The 19,949-nt window shown below is 41.0% G+C and overlaps 1 protein-coding gene across 3 annotated transcripts in view; it reads left to right on the top strand.

The window, feature by feature from the left end:
* Positions 1–19,949, top strand: part of MEGF11 (multiple EGF like domains 11) — a 426,707-nt gene that overhangs the window by 168,430 nt on the left and 238,328 nt on the right. For all 3 annotated transcript variants that reach the window (XM_069985852.1, XM_069985860.1, XM_069985843.1), the window contains exon 2: positions 6,527–6,650. In XM_069985852.1, coding sequence (XP_069841953.1) covers positions 6,535–6,650 — 116 coding nt within the window. In that variant the 5' untranslated portion in view covers positions 6,527–6,534. The remainder of the gene's footprint in view (positions 1–6,526; positions 6,651–19,949) is intronic.

Below are 19,949 nucleotides of genomic sequence, written 5' to 3'. Positions count from 1 at the left end.
TCCAATCATTTGAAAAGTTGTAGTGTAACCATAATGTCCTTTCAGAGTTACAGCCAAGCAATTGACCCACCCGGACTATTGGTACCACCACCCACAGAAAGGGGAAAAATAACCCAAGGTGTGCGGATGGTGTGTATGGGTGCTGGTATGTACGAAGTATGACAGAGTCCCAGTGTTGTAAAAATAGAACTGCTTTACTGTAAAGTTCTTCAGAAGTACAATACACTCTTGTAAAATAGATAAATCTTTGATACAGACTTAAGTGCGTAAACTTGTTTGTGCTTGAGGAGGTGCTTAAAGTGATTCTGTCACCCCTTTTTGCATTCTGACATCTCTACACAGGTGTAAAGGGTAAATTTAGCATTTTTCATACCTTATTTTATATCATACGTCATGGTGCTTGTGCACATAAAAAGTCATCTTTTATCAACTGCAGATTGTATTAAGTGGGCGTGGCATCACTGCATTAGTGCCACTTAGCCCCGCCCACAACAGCACCGTTACCCCCACCCCCTTCACGCCCATTGGTTGGTCGACGTAAAGTGGGTGGGGTCTAGACCTTTCGGACAGCCTGTTCCAATGGCCGGAGAGGGGGCGGGGCCAATGGTGGTGTTGTGGGCGGGGCTAAGTGGTAGCTAATGCCCCGAGGCCTCGCCCACTAAACACAATCTGCAGTTGATAAAAGATGACTTTTTACTGGAACAAGCACAATGACGTATGATATAAAATAAGGTATGAAAACTGCTAAATTTACCCTTTACACCTGTGTAGAGATGTCAGAATGCAAAAAGGAGGTGACAGTGTCACTTTAAGGAGCTAGAGTAGAAGAGAGGTAGTTGTAGCGGTGCTTGGAGTGTTGAATAGAGTAGAGGAGAAGAGTTTGTCGAAGGAGCCCCACCCAGTGTAGCAATGTACTCTGCCGGAACTTTGAAGAAATATTGTAGAGTGAAATAAATGGTGCAAATGGTGTAGAGTAAATGGTGTAAATATGCTGCTGGGTGGTCATAAATAAGGCTCAGAGGTGTGTAAATATGCTGAGGGGGAGTAAAAACACTCAGGATGGTGTGAATATGATGTTGAGAGGGGTGTAAATATGAGGTTTAGGGGCAATAAATCAGACTGGGGAGGGGTGTAAACATGAAGCTGAGGATCCATAAATTAGGCCCATAGGGGAGCGAATATGAGGTTTAGGGGCCATAAATCAGGCTCAGGGGTTTGTGAAAATGAGGCTGAGGGGCCATAAATCAGGTTCAAGATGGCGTGCTGCATAACTAGGTTGTAAGGGTGACCATATTGGCTGACAACCAAAGTTTCCTTGTAAGGCAAGTGTTGAGTATGATATGGAGTAGATAGTTGTGTCTCATGTCATAAAAACTAGTGTCTCTTTGTAATTATTTATGAGGTTCTTTCACGCTGCGCTTTATTGAGCCATTTGTCATACATGCCATGAAAGCACTTGCCGCATTTGTCAAATGGATCCATAGGTCCCTATACAAAGTATCCTTTTGGTCTCTGATGAGTCGCTGTTTTTTTTACTGTATGAAATAGCACAAAATCCAGTAAATATATATACAGTATATTTTTTAACATTGTATTCTATGGTTGATGGAGTGTTTAACATATACATTATGTCCCAGGTTTCTGCTCCATTGGACCTCACACACATTACCTAACGCTATGTGAAAAGAGCATTATGGAGAATTCCTTTGGCCCCAATGTAGTCCAGGAACATATAGATCTCAATGTTTTTGTGAAGATCTCCATGTGCCAGCTATGCTGACTCTTTTTGCAAAATATGCAAAAAGAGTCCGTGGAGTCTCATTTAAGAGTCTCAACACACAGACCTAGCCAGATATACCTTCAGGGAAGGAAATAGCCAAGGGTGGCTCCTGGAAGGGGGCCACAAAAACCACCATATTAAGTGTCCCTTTTAGTCAATATCCAACTCAAATTACGAGTCTAAGGACATGACAAGGGAAATACCAAGGCAAACTGGTATACATGTCGCCAATGGTTTTAGTCCGTCTCTGTAGAGGAAAAAAAATGGTTGCCTCTCCCCAGAACTAGGCAAAGATATGTCGGTTTTTTTTTCTACTTTAGTGGTTCTACAGGGGAAGTTTTCTTTTAAATGAGAAAATGTTATTTTCTTAGCTTTTCCTTTTGTATTACTCGAGGTGAAATTGTTTCTAAGTGCCTACCTGGGGAGTCGGCCTAAATATATGGGATGATATTCAGTGTTTGGGAAACACAGGGTTAACTCTTAGGCACTTTTAGTTACTAATCCATTTGTGAACAAATTCTCGGTGGTAAACAGAGCTCCCCGGAGCCCAAAGGGGACATAATCCATTAAACTCCTAAGATGCTACATGACAATGGAGCTATGTCTGATGCACCCTCTGCCCCCATTACACACAGAGAGAAGATATTCACAGCAAGCCGACCATGTTTAATGTCCCACAGAGCATTGTATGCCAGCTCGAGTGCTCCCTGAAGACGCCAGTAGCACGCTAGAAAAAAGTTTTAGGGGCAGGTGAATGGGAACATGGAGCGGCTAATGAACGTAATAGCTTGTCTTTTGTCTCTTTCTTGTAAAGAGCACTTAGCTCTAGACGCTTTGCAGGCCTTGGGCATTGATGGAATAAAAAGTTAAATATCTTCTGTTCTACATCTTATTAGTAGAAGAAGGTCAACTATATACATGATCCCACAATGACTGGACTCTGATCAGGGGACATTCACAGTCCAAGCAGCCTGCTATTTGATTTCCAATATGAGCCAGAATGGCAGAAGAGAAGCAATGACAGCAAGGGCAGGACCCAGGTCTTTGCTCGTACACCTAGTCGATATGGGGTTAAGCATTTTTACCATAAATAGCAGTTTCGGCAAATGACGTAGATAGAAATAAAAGGAGAGGTCCTCTCGGATTTTGAAAAAAAAAATAGTTATTAGCATTTGCCAATACGCAGAACCTTTCAGAGTAACAACCATTGATTTTAGTGTTATTGTAAATTCATGTATATGTGACTGTTCCTGCCACAGCAGCTTTACCTCCTTGTTAAGAGGACAGGACGGCGTAATTCCCGCTCCTCAGAAGGATGGCTGAACCCACATAGACTGTAACATTCTCACTAAATGAGGTGCACAATTGGCTCTATTAAGTCGGTTTTCACAGTGTTTAAGGTCGTTTCTTGCTGTTGCTGTGGTAATTTGGAATTACACGATTATTAATTCTAGGTGATCTTCTGTAATTGTTTATTTCAACCTCTTAATGGATTTTTACTGTTTTTTTGGCTTGTGCTTGTGGTCTGCAATGATTTGCGTTCAGGTAATTTATTATAGGAAAATACCATAGAAAAGTAAATCTGAGCAGTGATTGCAGTGCAGCTAGCGTCTATGTATTAATATATACAGTGGTACCTTGGTTTAAGGATAAGGGGTTTAACAGAACGTTTTGCAAGAAAAGCTCACAGTTTTTCCAAATTGTAACTTGGTTTAGGAGCATTACTTTGGTTTAAGAACTCATGGTACTGGGTGGGAGGGGGATGGTCTGTGTAGCGTGGTCTATAGTACTGTACTCTAACCCAGGGAGTCTCCTTCACTTTCCAAATTACTGCAGTCTCTGTCAGCCCTTGTCTTTCTCATCCTCTCCATTCCTGCTATAATGTGCCTGCACTTACACTCAGTTATACAAAATGCTGCTATAATGTGCCTGCACTTACATTCAGCTATACACACTTTCATTTGTTTTACATGTTGTGCAGAATAGAAAAAAATAATTATTTTCGGGGTGCTGAACCAAATGTCTACATTTTAACGATTTCTCATGGGAAAATTTGCTTTGTTTTAAGAGTGATTTGGATTACAAGCACAGCCCTAGTATAAATTATGCTTGTAATCCAAGACACCACACTATATATATATATATATATATATATATATATATATATATATATATATCTATCTATCTATCTATCTATCTATCTATCTATCTATCTATCTATCTATGGGACTGGTAGACTGTGGTTCATCCAAACCCAAGCATGCAGCATTTGATTACTCACTAAGTTGGATGCAGGAGTCCAGGAAAAGTCCATTGGCTGCATCCAACTCGTTCAGCCACCGGTATTCAGCTGCTGTACGCTCTTGTTCACTCATCTTTACTGGGCATGTAAAACACATATATGTTTAAAGTAAAGTACTACTTTATAGGTTTAGTGGATGTAGAACACAGATTGGGAGGCATTTATTAAGTCCGGCGTTTTTTACGCCGGACGTAAAAATGCCCCCGCAGCTCCGGCGCTACGGAGATTTATGTAGAGGCGGACTGCCTCTACATAAATCCCGTGCGCGCCGTTGCGCACCGCCGAAAACCTACGCCAGCTGAGGACTGGAGTAGGTTTTCGGCGTACATTTTGGCGGAACGGATGATAAATCGCGCGGACTCTGAGTCCGCGCCCTCCGTTCCGCCCACTCTCCGCCCCTTTTCCGCCCCCTTTCCGCCCCCTGGCGTACTCGGCGGAAAGTGCCGATTTGCGAATATTTTATTCGCAAATCCGCCATTTTTGCTTAAAAAAAGACGCAAATCGTCACTTTCCGCCGAAAATCAGCCATTCGCCGGATGATACATGTGGCCCACTGAGTTTTCAGAATGTGTTTAATATATGTATATTTATCCATATGTCAGGCATATCTCATCTGTTTTTCACAAAGGCTTTCTTGTGTAATTCAGTTTCCTCCTTAGAAGATAGTACCAGTTTTAATGTACTACCACCTGTAATACTAATAAAAATATGACAACTTTTAAGCAAACTACAAAAAAAATAAGAAATTTTTTTTTTTGCAGTTTGCAGTTTTTTTTTTTAACTAATAATGTGGTACATTAAAGTGTATGGAAAAATGTCTGTGCAAACATTATAAAAGAAAAATAAAAAAACTTTTTTTTAACAATGTGTGCATAGAGGGCTGTGTTTCTATAGAGTTTAATGTAGCACATTACCGGATTAAAAATAAAGCAGCAGTGTATACCTACAGTATTTGACTGCCATATTTTGCTTTTATTTAACTTTGATTATTGTATGATCATAGCTTTAGACTCTTTCACATGGCTATAATATACGGGTATACACTAATTTAGTGTCTGTTTTACAGTGGCCACAGCCTCCCATGGTCCTGTTAGCTTAGATAGCCATAGGGTGCTAAAAATTGCAACCCTGATCCTGCTTGGCTTACCACACTGAGCCTTGTACATCAATCATGCAAGTCAGGTAGGGGTTGTGGATGTAGGAGGCATGCATGCTGCAGCTTAGTACTGCCTTTCTGAAACTTGCGCTAGGAAGGAAAACTTTGTAAATCAGAGACTGGTATAATTTGTTATACAGGATGTAGCCAGGGTTAACTTGATCACAATAACGCATTTAACTTGGCCTTCTAATTGACTTAACATGGCTCCCTGACACAATTGTTGAGTCAGGGATCAAGTTAACCCTCGCTACATCTCATGTTAAGTCTGGCTACATCTGTATCTACCTATCTACACATGTGTGCAACTCTGAGCATGATATAAAGCTAACAGATTCCCTTTACAGTGTACAGTACATATAGTTTCAGTGAACTGAAATGTCATAGGTTTTCTTTGGTGAGGCCCCAGCTGATCAGCACCACTTGCTGAAACAAAAGGACAAGAACGCTCAATGGAGTGCTGCATTGCTCTCTGCTGTCATTGTCCTTGCTTGACTTTCTTGAGAGATGCAAGTAGAGTGTTATCTATGGCTCCATATGTCACCATGCTCACAGCCATACTCCCACTGTCCAAAACTTTTGACAAGCCCCTATGACATGTCAGACATTTGTTGAAAGTATACTTTTACTCTATGGGGAAGATTTATCAAACATGGTGTAAAGTGAAACTGGCTCAGTTGCCCCTAGCAACCAATCAGATTCCACCTTTCGTTTTCCAAATAGTCTGTGAGGAATGAAAGGTGGAATCTGATTGGTTGCTAGGGGCAATTGAGCCAGTTTCACTTTACATCATGTTTGATAAATCTCCCCGAATGTGTCTAGATTCATTACATTATATCAAACTTTACCGTATCACTGCGTATTTATCGCACGAAACTCGCATGAAACTCGCACGAAAGTAGCTGCGTTTTTTGTGGTGTTAAACTCCCATGTGAAAATCTAAACTCGCATGTAAAAAATCGCACCAAACACGCATCAAAATCGCACCAAACACGCAGCGAGAATACACATACATTGACTTTATAGCAATCAGTATCACTGTGGATTTATGTGCGAGAAACTCGCATTGATAAATACGCAGCGATACGGTACATGTGAAGGCACCCTTAACGAAAATGGCGCTTTACCTTTTTTCCTTCATTCTCAGCATCTCCTGCTCTTCAAAAGCGTATTAGCAGAGTAGGGCCTTCTAACGTGCTGTTAATTTCCCTTTAAATAAAATTTAGGAAAAATAGGCCTCAAAGCTTTCATCAGTGGTCACCATTTTAATAACTTTTTTTTCTTTTAGGTGTCACAATGAAGCTTTTTGCTGCAGTGGGATGGACTGTCAAGGTGTTCATCTTGTGCCTAGTACTAGGAACTGCTGTTTTGCTAAATCCAGAGGATCCCAATGTCTGCAGCCACTGGGAAAGGTAATGTTACTGAGAGTCTTTTCATATTGGCTTATCTTTATATTGTAATGGGGCAGATTTACTATTGGAAACTCACACGTTCCGTGCATGGTCCGTAATCACGTACAATGTTCAGTGGAATGAACGTTAGAGTTCCTGGCATCATCATTCATTTTGATGCCGGAAACTCTAAAATGTTTAAATCGATGCACTACTGTACTGACACAGAATGTATGTACGAACTGAGCACGGAAAATGTGAATACAGAACACGCAAGGAAATTTCAAGTAGAGGCTGCCCAGCGGACTCCGCTTGAAGTTCTGCATGTCCCATTGACTCAATGAATTTCTCAAGCTTAATCTGCCGTATGCCCAAAGAATTGACATGTCAATTCTTGGGGCAGACAATGGATTGAGTTTTAGAAATTCAATGGAACTGAGTCAATGGGATAGATGAAAATATCTTAGCATGTTCCAAAGTGTGAACATAACCTCAGAGAGGATTTATGAAGGCTTTAAGCCAGTGTTTAGTCACTTGTTAACCTTGTTTTAAGCAAAAATATGTGTTTTCTGCCTTTTACACCAGCCACACCAGTTTTATAAAAGTGTGTGGAGCATGGTATAAAAGGGTGTGGCCTAGCCACAGGCAGAATTTACTACAATATACACCAGAGAGTTAGCATTTATTGCAGCTGAAATCCATGCTAGCTTGGAGGCGTGTACATCTTAAAGCGACTCTGTACCCACAATCTGCCTCCCCCCCTCAAACTTGTACTGTCAGCTGCTTTTAATCCACGATATGTCCTGCAGGTGATGCAGTTATTGTGCAAAAAAAACAACTTTTAAACTTGCAGCCCTGTGTCAAACTGGCGTGGCCTAGACTGTCTGTGCCCTAGGCCTGCACCGCCTCTCTGTCCCTCCTTCCCACCCTCTTTACCTTTAGGAATGCCCCAGGCAGGATTTCTCCTACTCATTACTTGTCTGAACATTGCACATATGCTGGATAGTAAAGGCACATGTGCATTGTTCAGACAAGTGATGAATAGGAGAAATCCTGCCTGGGGCATTCCTAAAGGTGAAGAGGGCGGGGAGGAGGGACCGAGAGGCGGTGTAGGCCTAGGGCACAGACAGTCTAGGCCATCCAAATTTGACACAGGGCTGCAAATTTGCTTTTTAGGACAATTAACTTCATCACCTGCCAAACAGACCACAGAACAGATCTTGGATTAAAGTGTTTTTTTTTTTTTTTTTTTTTTTTTTGGGGGGGGGGGGATTGTGGGTACAGAGTTGTTTTAAAGCGGCCATCCAGGATAAAAAAAAACATGGCTACTTTCTTGCTAAAACAGCACCACCCATGTCCTCAGGTTTTGTGTGATTTTTGTAAAAAAAATATTCTAATAGGAGGTCTAAACTTGGCCTACACAGTCTGAGAAGGACCAGTATACGAAACTTTGATAAACCAGGTGCCTTTTCAGACTGTCTAATCTAGCTTTGCAATGTCTAAGAATTAAACAGCATTAGTAAATCTGCCTCAATGTATTGATAATGTTAATGTTTTCTAGTCTGTGTTCTGCAGGAGATACTTTTAGCCTTCTTACCTTTATGCTGGCAATGTCTGTGAAGTTTAGTATTGATTATAGATTGTCAATTATAGCTGCTGTAACACTACCCCACTTGTATCAGCTTGATCCTTAACAATGTATCTCCCCAATAAATATATATATATGTATATATATATATGTTATACAGTGGATGACTGCCCAAGGTCTTGTATTTTTACCCTATTATGAGAGCATGCCTTTAATTGAATAAAGGGCTTCATGTTTGGGACAGTGTTTTCTTTATTACCTCTCCCATATGGTGTACTGTAATAAAGTATATAGTTGTGATAGCCATGTGCGGTCTTGAATTAGCAGAATGGTGACAAAATGTTGATGAATGAAGAATATAAAGGACTTTCTTAATCAATATGGTTGACAGCAAGGTCAGTACAATGTCTATAATATATCATATTACAGGTGAGATACAACTCTCTCATCTAGTGTTTGTTTTTAGATCTCCACTAAGGGATAGAAAATATAGTAACAATTTACATGAGAACATGAATACATTATGCAGATAACTGACGTATATATTGCTTCTTCTGTACATCGTATTCCCTACTACACCGTCTTCTTATCCTCTGTAGGTGGATTAGTTTTCTTTGCTTTTAATAAACAGTTTAAGTCACCAAGTAAAACTTCATCTCACATAGAAATAGGGACAAAACATGAGCAGATGCCTCACATTCTGTCTAATTAAATACATGGGGCATGTGCCAGCAAGCAGATCAGGTACTTCACTTTACCCATGAATAGTCACAAAAATTGAGTTTATTTCTTATTCTAATGACATGGATTGGTGTCCTTCTACATTGCTTCATATCTGACAGGGGCAGAAAGCAGCAAGCATATTTTTATATAAAGATATTTAGTTGCCTACGCGTATAGTTACTTAGTTTATGAGTATAACTTGTGTTGTGATAATCCAAAGGAAGGCAAAAACGCTTATAAGGCAGATGCCAACTGCCCCCTATTTCACCATGCTGTATGAACCTGCACAATGCAAGCACTGTATACACTGGGCCCAGTTGGTTGCAAAGGGCAATGGCACTGATTTTCTTCTATTTAATCTGGATGTATTAATGGTTAAATAGTCACTGTCATTTCAAATTACTTCTCTTCATTGAACAGTCAATGTGATTCCTAATGTGTTCGTAATTCAATTTACCAAGAACGATTCTATATCAGTGTAAAACAGCTTTAGGCCACTTGGTGTCTCCCTTCTCTGTAATATGGTTTTCATTACCAGTTGTTAGGTTTAAACTGTCTCTAGTAAGAGATAAAGCAAGACAGAACACAGAAACTTGAGGTGGAACTTAGCATGTGCTACATGCAGGAGAGAAAGTCTGTGTACCTGTACCTGAAATATTTTTGTTGATATTTATTGCAAACCACTGTATATGTGGCAGCCTGCAGCTGGGAGAACAATAATAAAAAAAAATCTGAATGCTTCTTTAATGTTCTATACAATGCCAACTAATAAGATTCATGGTGTGTAACCTGGGCAGCCAGGTTACACACCATGAGCCCTACGTGCAGTAGAAGCCACTTGATATACAGATGTAGCTGAGTTTTTACACTAGGTTGTCTGTGATTTGACATAGTAAAATAGCAATCTCTATTCTCACAAGTGGTGGCAAACCTCTTATAACAATGCACAATTCAGCCCTATAACATCAAATGACTTATTTATCCCTACAAGACCAGTATTTTATGCAATAGTTTTATGTAATGTGATGCCCAGATTGTATTATTGGAATTATCCAGTGTTATATAAAGGCTTCTTTTTTAAAGCATGAAATGCAGCAATTTGTTTGAGATTACAAATAGTATATACCTCAGGCCCAGGCTGTCACCCTCTGAGCCACTTATGTCTCCTACTGAGTGATCAGAACCTGAGGATCATTACACATTAGCTTTTATAATCTATTGTGGAGAAGTAAAATCTTACATTGTACAGATGTGTTGTAACAGGATTAGCGGGTTACATAATAATGACAGGCTTACCTTATTGCTTGGTAGGAGGCCTGACATGGTTTGTTAACTGAATTACTTTCCGTGCCATGTATAGTATCACTGATAAAGAAAGCCTTGGGTGCTAACAGGCAAAGTATATATTACCATAATACCACCAGGCTTATGTCTTTATTCTCTACTTCTCTTAATACAGTGTATACTGGCTGTTTCAGGACCAGGGAGAGCTCCTGATCTGCTTTTCCTGTAGCAGGGATGGGGAATAGAGATGAGCGAACCTGGAGCATGCTCAAGTCGATCCGAACCCGAACTTTCGGCATTTGATTAGCGGTGGCTGCTGAAGTTGGATAAAGCCCTAAGGCTATGTGGAAAACATGGATATAGTCATTGGCTGTATCCATGTTTTCCAGACGACCTTAGAGCTTTATACAAGTTCAGCAGCCCCAGCTAATCAAATGACGAACGTTCGGGTTCAGATTGACTCGAACCCGAACCCGGTTTGCTCATCTCTAGTAGGGAACCTTGGCTTTCCAGCTGTTGCAAAACTACAACTCCCATCATGCCTGGACAGCCAAAGATTTAGCTTTGGCTTTCCAGGCATGATGGGAGTTGTAGTTTTTCAACAGCTGGAGAGCCAAGGTTCCCTACCCCTGTCCTATAGGATTTTTATGCTGTTCAGTATCCAGTATTCTGATATATAATTGTATTGAAATCCAGATGATTTGTGAAGTCACAGTTTTATGTAAAGGAGTACAGATGGGGTGTTCTTTAGTAAAGTAACTTACATCTCTGCACTGTTTGTCTCACCCATGGTTCTAATCACTTCCTAGTTTCCTGTTGTGAAAAAAATGCATTTTTCCAACTTTAAAACTTTTCTGCTTATACAGAAAATGGTTATACCACATAAATTATATATAAAATAGCATTAGCAACATGTCTACTTTATGTTGGCGGCATTTATTAAACTATGTTTAATTTTTTTTAGACAATAGAAAGCGTAAAACATTAGCAGCAAATTTCCAAATTTTCTGTAAAATTTCAAAATCAGATATTTTTAGGGACCTGTTCAGGTTTAAAGTGTATTTGAGGAGACTGTATGTTAGAAAGCCCCACAAAGCACCCCATTTCAGAAACTGCACCCCCCAGACTCAGCAAAAGCACATCCAGAAAGTTTTTTAACCCTTTAGGGGAGTCACAGAAATAAAAGCTAAGTGTGTAAGAAATTAGAAAATTTTAATTTTCTGTGCAGAGATTTTATTGTAATCCAATATTTTTCATAATTATGAACCTATTACCAGAGAATTGCACCCCAATATTTATTGCCCCGTTTCTGCAGTTTATAGAAATACCCCATATGTGGCACTATTGCGCTATTGGACGCAACCACAAGCCTCAGGCTCCGTTATATTTGGTCATTTCTGACTGTACCACTTCAGGTTGGCAGAGGCTCTGGGGTGCCAAAACCTAAAAAACACCCCTAAAGGGACACCATTTAGAAAACTACACCCCTCAAGGAATGTAACAAGGGGTGCAGTGAGCATCTGGACCCCACAGGTGCTTCACAGATTTTCCCAACAATGTGGCGTGAAAAAAGACAAAAGTATTTTTTACACTAAAACATTGTTCTAGCCTTCAATTTTTCATTTTCACAAATAAATAAAAGGAAAAAAATAACACAAAACATGTAGCGCAGTTTCTCCCGAGTACGGAAATACCCCACATGTGGCGATAAAGTGCCAAGCGGGCGCAGGACGAGCCTCCAAAGGGAAGGAGCGCCAATTGGCTTTTGGAAGCTGGATTTCACTGGAATGGATTTCAAGGGCCACGTCGCATTTACAGAGCCCTCGTGCTGCCAAAACACTGGAAACCCCCCACAAGGGACCCCATTCTGGAAACTACACCCCTGAAGGAATCTAACAAGGAGTGCAGTGAGGGGGGTTTCCACTGTCTTGGCAGCACAAGGGCTCTGTAAATGCGACATCCATTCTAGCCAAATCCAATCTCCAAAATCCAAATGGCGCTCCTTCCCTTTGGAGCCTTGCCCTGCGCCCACATGGCGCTTTATGTCCACATGTGGGGTATTTACGAACTCGGGGGAAATTGCTCTACACATTGTGTGGTTTTTTTTCTCTTTTAACCCCTTGTGAAAATGATAAATTCAAGGCTAGACCAACATTATAGTGTAAAAAATGTAATATTTCATTTTCACGCCACATTGTTCCACATTTGTGCCCGTCACCAGTGGGGTCCATATGCTCACTACACCCCTTGTTACATTCCATGAGGGGTGTAGTTTCCATAATGGGGTCACTTGTGGGGGGTTTCAACTGTCTTGGCAACACAGGGGCGTTTTAAATGCAACATGGCCCCTCGAAATCCATTCCAGCCAAATCCAGCCTCCAAAAGCCAAATGGCGCTCCTTCCCTTTGGAGGCTTACCCTGCACCCGCATGGCGCTTTATGTCCACATGTCGGGTATTTCCATACTCAGGGGAAATTGCTCTACACATTTTGTGTTTTTTTCTATCTTTTAGCCCCTTGTGAAAATGAAAAAATCATGACAAGATTAATGATTTAGAGTAAAAATTTTAAAAAAATTACACTAAATGTTGGTCTGGCCTTGATTTTTTTCCATTTCCACAAGGGGTTAAAAAAGAAAATAAACACAAAACGTGTAGGGTAATTTCCCCTGAGTACGAAAATACCCCACATGTGGACATAATGTGCCATATGGGCACAGGGCAAGCCACCAAAGGGACAGAGCGCCATTTAGAGGCTGGAATGGAGGATGGAGTTAGCCGACAGCAGAAAGCAGATAACAGAGGATTACAGGCACTGAGCTGGGTGAACCCTGTAATCAGAGCTCAGAGAGGTCAGTGGTGACTGTCAGAGGAGATAAAGGGTGAGGTATTTGTAGATTAACTCTTTGTTATCCTGTTTTGGTCTTTTATTAATGCTACCTCCCGTGGCATCAGAGAACAGGCTCTTTTGCTCCTGGTACTTTGCATTCTAGTGTTACATATAAAGTGTTTGAATGCATAAAGTGTAGCAATTTGTTCAAGATTACAAGCCGTATATACCTTAGGCCTAAGCCGTCAACCTCTAAGCCACTTATATCCTTTCAGAGTGATCAAAAGTTAAAGATCATTACACATTTACTTGCATAATGTATTGTGAAGAGGTAAAGTCTACACTGTACAGATGTGTTGTAACAGGATTAGTGGGTTATATAATAATGACAAGCTTACCCTCTTCTGTGTTAAGAAGCTCGGCATGGCTTGTTAGCAGAATTACTTTCCATGATATGTATACCATTACTGATAAATAGGAGCTTTACAAACTAACAGGAAAAGGATATATTACCATAATATCACCAGGCGTAGTGTCCTTATTCTTTACTCTCCTGACTGCAGTCTAAACAGGTTTTTCTATAGGATTGTTCCAATGGGTGAAAGTCCCTGCATCCTAATACCATGTTTCCTTAAAAGTAAGACAGTGTCTTATATTAATTTTTGCTCTTATTGCGCTAGGTCTTATTTTCAGAGGATGTCTTTTTTCCATGAAGAATAATTCACATGTTGCACACACAGCAGGGATAGAGCGTACGGTATGGCTGTTTCTGGCCACCAGGGGGAGCTCACCATAGCACATTTGTACAGCACAGCAAGGACGCATATGGTATAGCGGCAGGGGACAAAGGCGATGGCGGTAGGTGATGCTTTGTCTGCACATTTGCAAGTGACGGCCACGGAAGGGAACATCAGGGTTGGCGGCAGATGACTATTCATGTCCTGCAGGTAGCTGCTTTGCAACAGACAGTGAAGGTAGGGGACGGCGGCAATGGGCTAAAAACAATCACAGCTGCATGCCCTGGTTCTCGAGGGTATGCTTATAAACAAAAATTTTGCAATGTCTTACTGTCCTTATATTTAGCAATTCAGCAAAACCTCTACTAGCTCTTATCCCGCTGCGGATCGTGTACTGTGAAGCTAAATGGGTACCATACATGCAGCGAATCCGCTGGGTGTATGGGGCCAGGCCCCATGTTTTCCAGAACACCCTATGGCTGTATCCAACTTTTTCAGTCACCGGTAATAAAATGCCGAGACCTCCTTTCTCTGACAAACTCGAGCATGCTCGGGTTGCACTCATCTCTAAAAATTACTGAGCAAATTCTGTGAGCTTTAAAGAGGTCATTCCACAGGGTCAATCCATTGGGTCATTGCACTGCTATTGTCTTCTACTATTGCTGTACTAACTACTTCCCATTACCCTTTCTATTACCACACACAGAACAGGAAGGAAAATACTTTAACAAGCTTGATTTAAACAATAGATGATTTTCTGATGACACATTCCCTTTAAGGATAGGTTCACACATCTGGGAAGTTTATATGTTGGCAAACTGGGATACCAAACAGTATGGGAATGGATAGACATGGGGCCCATTGACTGCAATAGATTCCTACACTATTGAGGTTGAGTCTGAGACAAACCACTTGTTCAATCAGAAAATGACCTGAATGTAATCCTTTTTGGACTATGTTTGGGCCATTGAAGCCAATGCAGGCGGTACCTGTCCATCCCATTTCCAATGTTTAGGTGCCTCGGAAGGAACAATTGTAGAGCGACTCTTTTTTGGGCCAGAAAACTTTTGCTAAATACCCCCATTGCCTATATTTAAACCATTATTGACTTTATATGCTGAATTGACTAAAATATATAGTAGATTATTCCGGCGCATGGGTGTTGTGATACATATTAAAAAATCATACACCTGCAGCCTGCTCTTGTGTAACCTGGTCTTGATGAAGAAAAGCAAATTGCTTTTGTTGCTATGAATGACTGCACATTAGCATTCATTTTATTTCTAGTGGGTAAAGTCTGGTCAGCGTTACAAACCACTGCATTATCATGAATTAGGGTTCAAATAAAAAAAATTGCATTTACAGACTCTTTTTAAAACCTTGATCTGAGTCAACATCAGAAATAGAGATTCCCAAATATATTATTACCATGACCACTCCATGTCTACAGTGTCCTAGTGCCATTGGCTCACATAGAGGGGCCCGACTCCAAAAATAAGGAATTAGTCTATCCTTTACGATCACTTGGTTTTGGCTTAAAAAGCCACATAAAATACTACATCAAAACTAAATGTTTTTGTTTCCTGTTCAAAGTTTTTCTCCCATCAACTTTACCATTAAAACAGGATGCAGCAGTACATTAAATGATGCCGGATGCTGTTTTCTTTCCTCTTGAAAATGAGATCTTATGGGTTATTTTTTGCATTTTCTTATGTAATCTTGTAAAGAACAGGATGCAAAAATATGCTATCCTGAGGTCTAACTATACTCGAAACCTATTACTGTGTTTATCCCAAATTTCCTACCCCCCACACTTTTACATTTAACACAGCGGTCTAGGAAGTTAGATAAGAAGCTTTGCTTGGCAGGGAACTTATAGGTGATCATGGGTGGTCACGGCCGGGATTGTTTTTAGCAGTATAGCAACTTTTCAGGGTAAGAACAAGATACATTCTGAAATCTTTAGGGTGTATTTATGATCCCCTGTGCTTTTAATAGTGGATAGTACATGTGGGTAATATACCCGTCCAGTCAGTATTTGCATTGCCCTCCATAACGTGCTATACCCTGATCACATTCTACGCTGATGCAAGTCTGCACTTTACAACGGTGTTATATGTTACTGGCTAAGAAAAAAACCTTACCCGTGCACAGATCAGGAATTGCTTACAAAGATTAAAATTTCCAACACATTGCAAAAGCAACCGCACCGCCATCAATTTTAAATGAAAGGTCGACGCACAAACGTCTTGTGATATGTCATTGAGACATGTCAGGAGGTAAATCCTGTGTATATCTGTGAACTAGAATCCCCACTGATGACTGAAACACATGAGATGCAATTCTTGTTAATGCCCCTGAGCTTAAAAACTCTGACACCATTAGAGAAGTCATTGAATTAACAGGGACAGTGCACCAAACTTCTGCCAGTCAAGAGCCTTCTCACTTAGGCTCTATGTGGACAACAGCGTTCAGGATCCATGCCACCTCTCTGCCTGAAACCTTCTGTACTGACCACTTAACAGGCTGACTGACAGTACCATTCTCTTCAGTAGCAATCCACAGCAGCACTCCAAACTCAGGCTCCTTAGACACTACTCATGATTAACCATATACAGTATATAGACTTACACAGCTTCAACTTCCAGCATGGTCATGGAACATGGTCATTACAGCGAAGTTCCTCCATACTAGCACCAGGTACCTTCCAGCCCACACCATCCCTAGCAACCTCCTACAATCAGTCAACAGCTGAGTGACAAATCCTCTTCATCACTCTCCAATATGGTGGGTTTTGTCAGCCCCACAGAGATCCTTAAACAGAAAGTGGTTATTTATACAGTAATGCAACATATTATAGGGGAACTCCACATAAGGAAAACCACACTGCCACACTGGTAGCTCATAGAAATCCAGGAAATTAAGAAAAATGGCCCCTGTCCCAATCCACATTGTCTCCTGCTCCCTCTGCTATTCCCCCTTAGGAGACAAATCTTCCATGCCTCTGTCTCACTTTGTGTGTGTTTGCTGTTGATGTAGACAGGGGGCAGGGTGTGATGTCACAGGAGGCGCAGCTGAATCCCCCAATCCCCTGAGTGATTCACCATCTCTGACCGGCCAGAAACAGCTGCTGCAACTTCGCTGATTGTGCAAAACTCTGAAGTGAAATTAGGGCTGTGTTCACACATGTTGGAGTTTCATTGCAGCACTGCAGTGTATTCACAAAAATCATGTAGTAACACAGCGTTTCCCAACTGGGGTGCCGCCGCACACTGGGGCGCCAGGAGAACCCGGCAGGGGTGCCGTGGGAAATGTGACACTGCCACTTTAATATCCCTAGAAGCTGTGGCCGGTCAGCTTCTAGGGATATACCGATCACATAGGGAGCGGGCGGAACATTCAATTGAGTAGAATGTAAAAGCAGGACCTGTCAACATCCTTCTCCTACATTCAATCCCATAGGCAAACAACACTTAATGTTTGCAGCCTATTGGACGCCGGTACTTGACCTCTCCGGCAGGTGTGATGATGTGACGTCATCACTCCTGCCGGAGGTTCTGTCCCCGCGGCTTGCAAGATGGAGCCAGAAGAGAAAGGAGAGCTGCTCCCTGCAGCCACACAGCCCGGGTTAGGTGAGTATGATTTTTTTTTTTTATTGGTGCACAGCAGGTGGGGGAACAACATGGGGGACATTATTACTAGGGGTAGAGCAGGCAGGGGGCATTTATTCTGAGGGGAAAAGCATTGGGGACATTACTACTAGAGGCAGAGCAGGGAGGGGGGCATTTATACTGAGGGGAAAAGCATGGGGGGAATTATTATGATGAAAGGCACACTAGGGGGTATATAATTACTATATGGAGGGCACAACAGTTGGCATTACTATGTGGGAGCACAGCATGTGGCATTATTAGTATAAGAGGCATAGCATGGGCATTATTAATATATTGAGGACACAGCAGGGGTGTTATTACTATATGGAGAGCACATTAGGGAGCATTATTACTATGTGGGGGCACAGCATGGGGCATTATTAGTATAAGGGGCACATTAGGGGCATTATTATTGTATTGGGGTACACAGCATGTGGCATTATTACTATGTGGGAGCACAGTAGGGGGGATTATTAGTATAAGGGGGCACGTCAGGGGGCATTAATATTGTGTGGGGGTACACAGCAGTTTGGGAGGCTATAGGAGGGAAAAAGGGAAGTAAGTTGCTAGAAATGTGTGCAGCCTAAGATGTCTGCCTAAAAGTTTCTGAAGAGATGAATTGTTGCTGGAAGAAATCGTCACGGTGTTCTGGACCACATGGAGAGGAAAAGAGAAAGTAAGGTCTCGGATCAAAGAAGACGTCACCTGTGAGTCACTAAATGGCGGTTTTAATATTGTGTAGAACATTATTTAGTAAGGGTGCCCCGAGCTAAAAAAAAATTTCTAAGGGATGCCCCGAGGTGGAAAAGGTTGGGAAGCACTGGTCAGGAGTAAGAAACAACATGACTTCTCTGCTGCCACCAGTGGCTGTGTCGGGAACTGCAGGGATTCAGAAGCCCTAGTTCAGGCACAGTTAGATATCGCTGATGCTTCTGCATGCAGCAATAGTGATGCTGAGCCACTACTAATTAATGTCTATTCTGATACATTTTGGCGTTAGAATAGACATTACAACTGGGAAAGCAGCCTGTGTGAAGAACGCTGAAGCTGCAGCAGGGATAACCATTAGTCACTGCTCACTCTGCTTCATTATGCCACGCCTGCAGTGCTAGTGACACAGGCTGCTCCCCCAGTTGTAATGTCAATTCTAATGCTAATATGCATTAAAATAAAAGCGTTAGCTATATCGACCTGTGCCTTGTAGTTCCCAACACAGCCACTGGTGGCAGCAGAGGAGCCCTGTTGCCTCTTAGTTATTTTACAAAGTTATAAAGCTATATAAAAGAGTGTAGAAAAAAAATGATGTATATATATATATATTTCCGGGATACCCCGTTAACTTAGCAGAGGAAAACAATTGAGCAATTTTTTAAATGGCCATTAAAGAAATAAGCAGTCTCTTTTTTTCTTGGGGGGAAAAGTAAAAGAAGCATAATGTCTACTGCATTAGTTTATGGCAACGAGAGATGTTCTATGTTTGCCTTTATATAATCTCCTGTTTGCCCTAAAGACATGCACACCCACAACTTTGGTCGGTCCAGACAGCTGCTGGGCTTGTTTGATGAAATGTTGGCAATTTCTTTTAGTAAGTATTGCTACATATTGCTTTACAAACCACCAACGATATTAATCCTATTTTTAGTAATTCACTGAATACATGTATACCAATAAGACCAGCATATAGGCTTCCTTCCTTTGCATTTATATTGTGGATTTCTTACTACTGAAAGATAGAATTGTCCAGATAACATCAATGCAGTATTTACTAGAAAATCACAAATTGGTTCAATATTCAAAGATATAATCACATTATATGTTTGATTAGATGTTAAAGCCATGGTTTATTAAGAAAAAAATTAAAAAGTTCCTTTCATGAAAAATAACTTTTGACATGTCATCAGGCTTGCCAAAAGTTATTAATTGCAACGGGTCTCACTGTTCAAACCTGCTGTGATCAGGAGATATAGCCAGGGGGACGGTGCACCCGTAGCGATCAATTCCGACAATGTAAGTCTATGAGACTACAGTGTTGAAATAAGTAGCCGGAAGTGGACTGTGCTGCTATTGCACTCTCTTCTCGGCTATGTCTCCTGATCTCAGCAGTGAGACCAGCTGTGATCAAGAACTTTTGACATGCCTGATGACTTTCAAAAATTATTTTTGTGACAGTAACTCTTTAAGTGTTTTACATTAACAAAAAAAAATCCATACAAAGTGGTTTTACTGTATTTTATTTTGTTATTGCCACAATCAGAACAATCTATATAGTAAATTTATAATAAACATAGAGAATTTATCAATGTTTTCATCAGAAAACTAGTGTAAAAGTTGTACCTTTTTGCACAACTGTCAATTTTTGCTAATTTTACTAAATAAAATATCAAAAATTACTGTAGAACAGTATACGTGCAAAACAGTATAAGTGATAATGTGTACATTCAGGATATGTGTAATATCAGAAGCAGGAAAATATGTGCATAGTTAGGCCGCTTGTTACAGGCTCCTCC

Source organism: Dendropsophus ebraccatus, chromosome 1 (assembly GCF_027789765.1).
Source record: "Dendropsophus ebraccatus isolate aDenEbr1 chromosome 1, aDenEbr1.pat, whole genome shotgun sequence".
NCBI lineage: Eukaryota > Metazoa > Chordata > Amphibia > Anura > Hylidae > Dendropsophus > Dendropsophus ebraccatus.
This window is presented reverse-complemented; position numbering and strand designations above follow the sequence as displayed.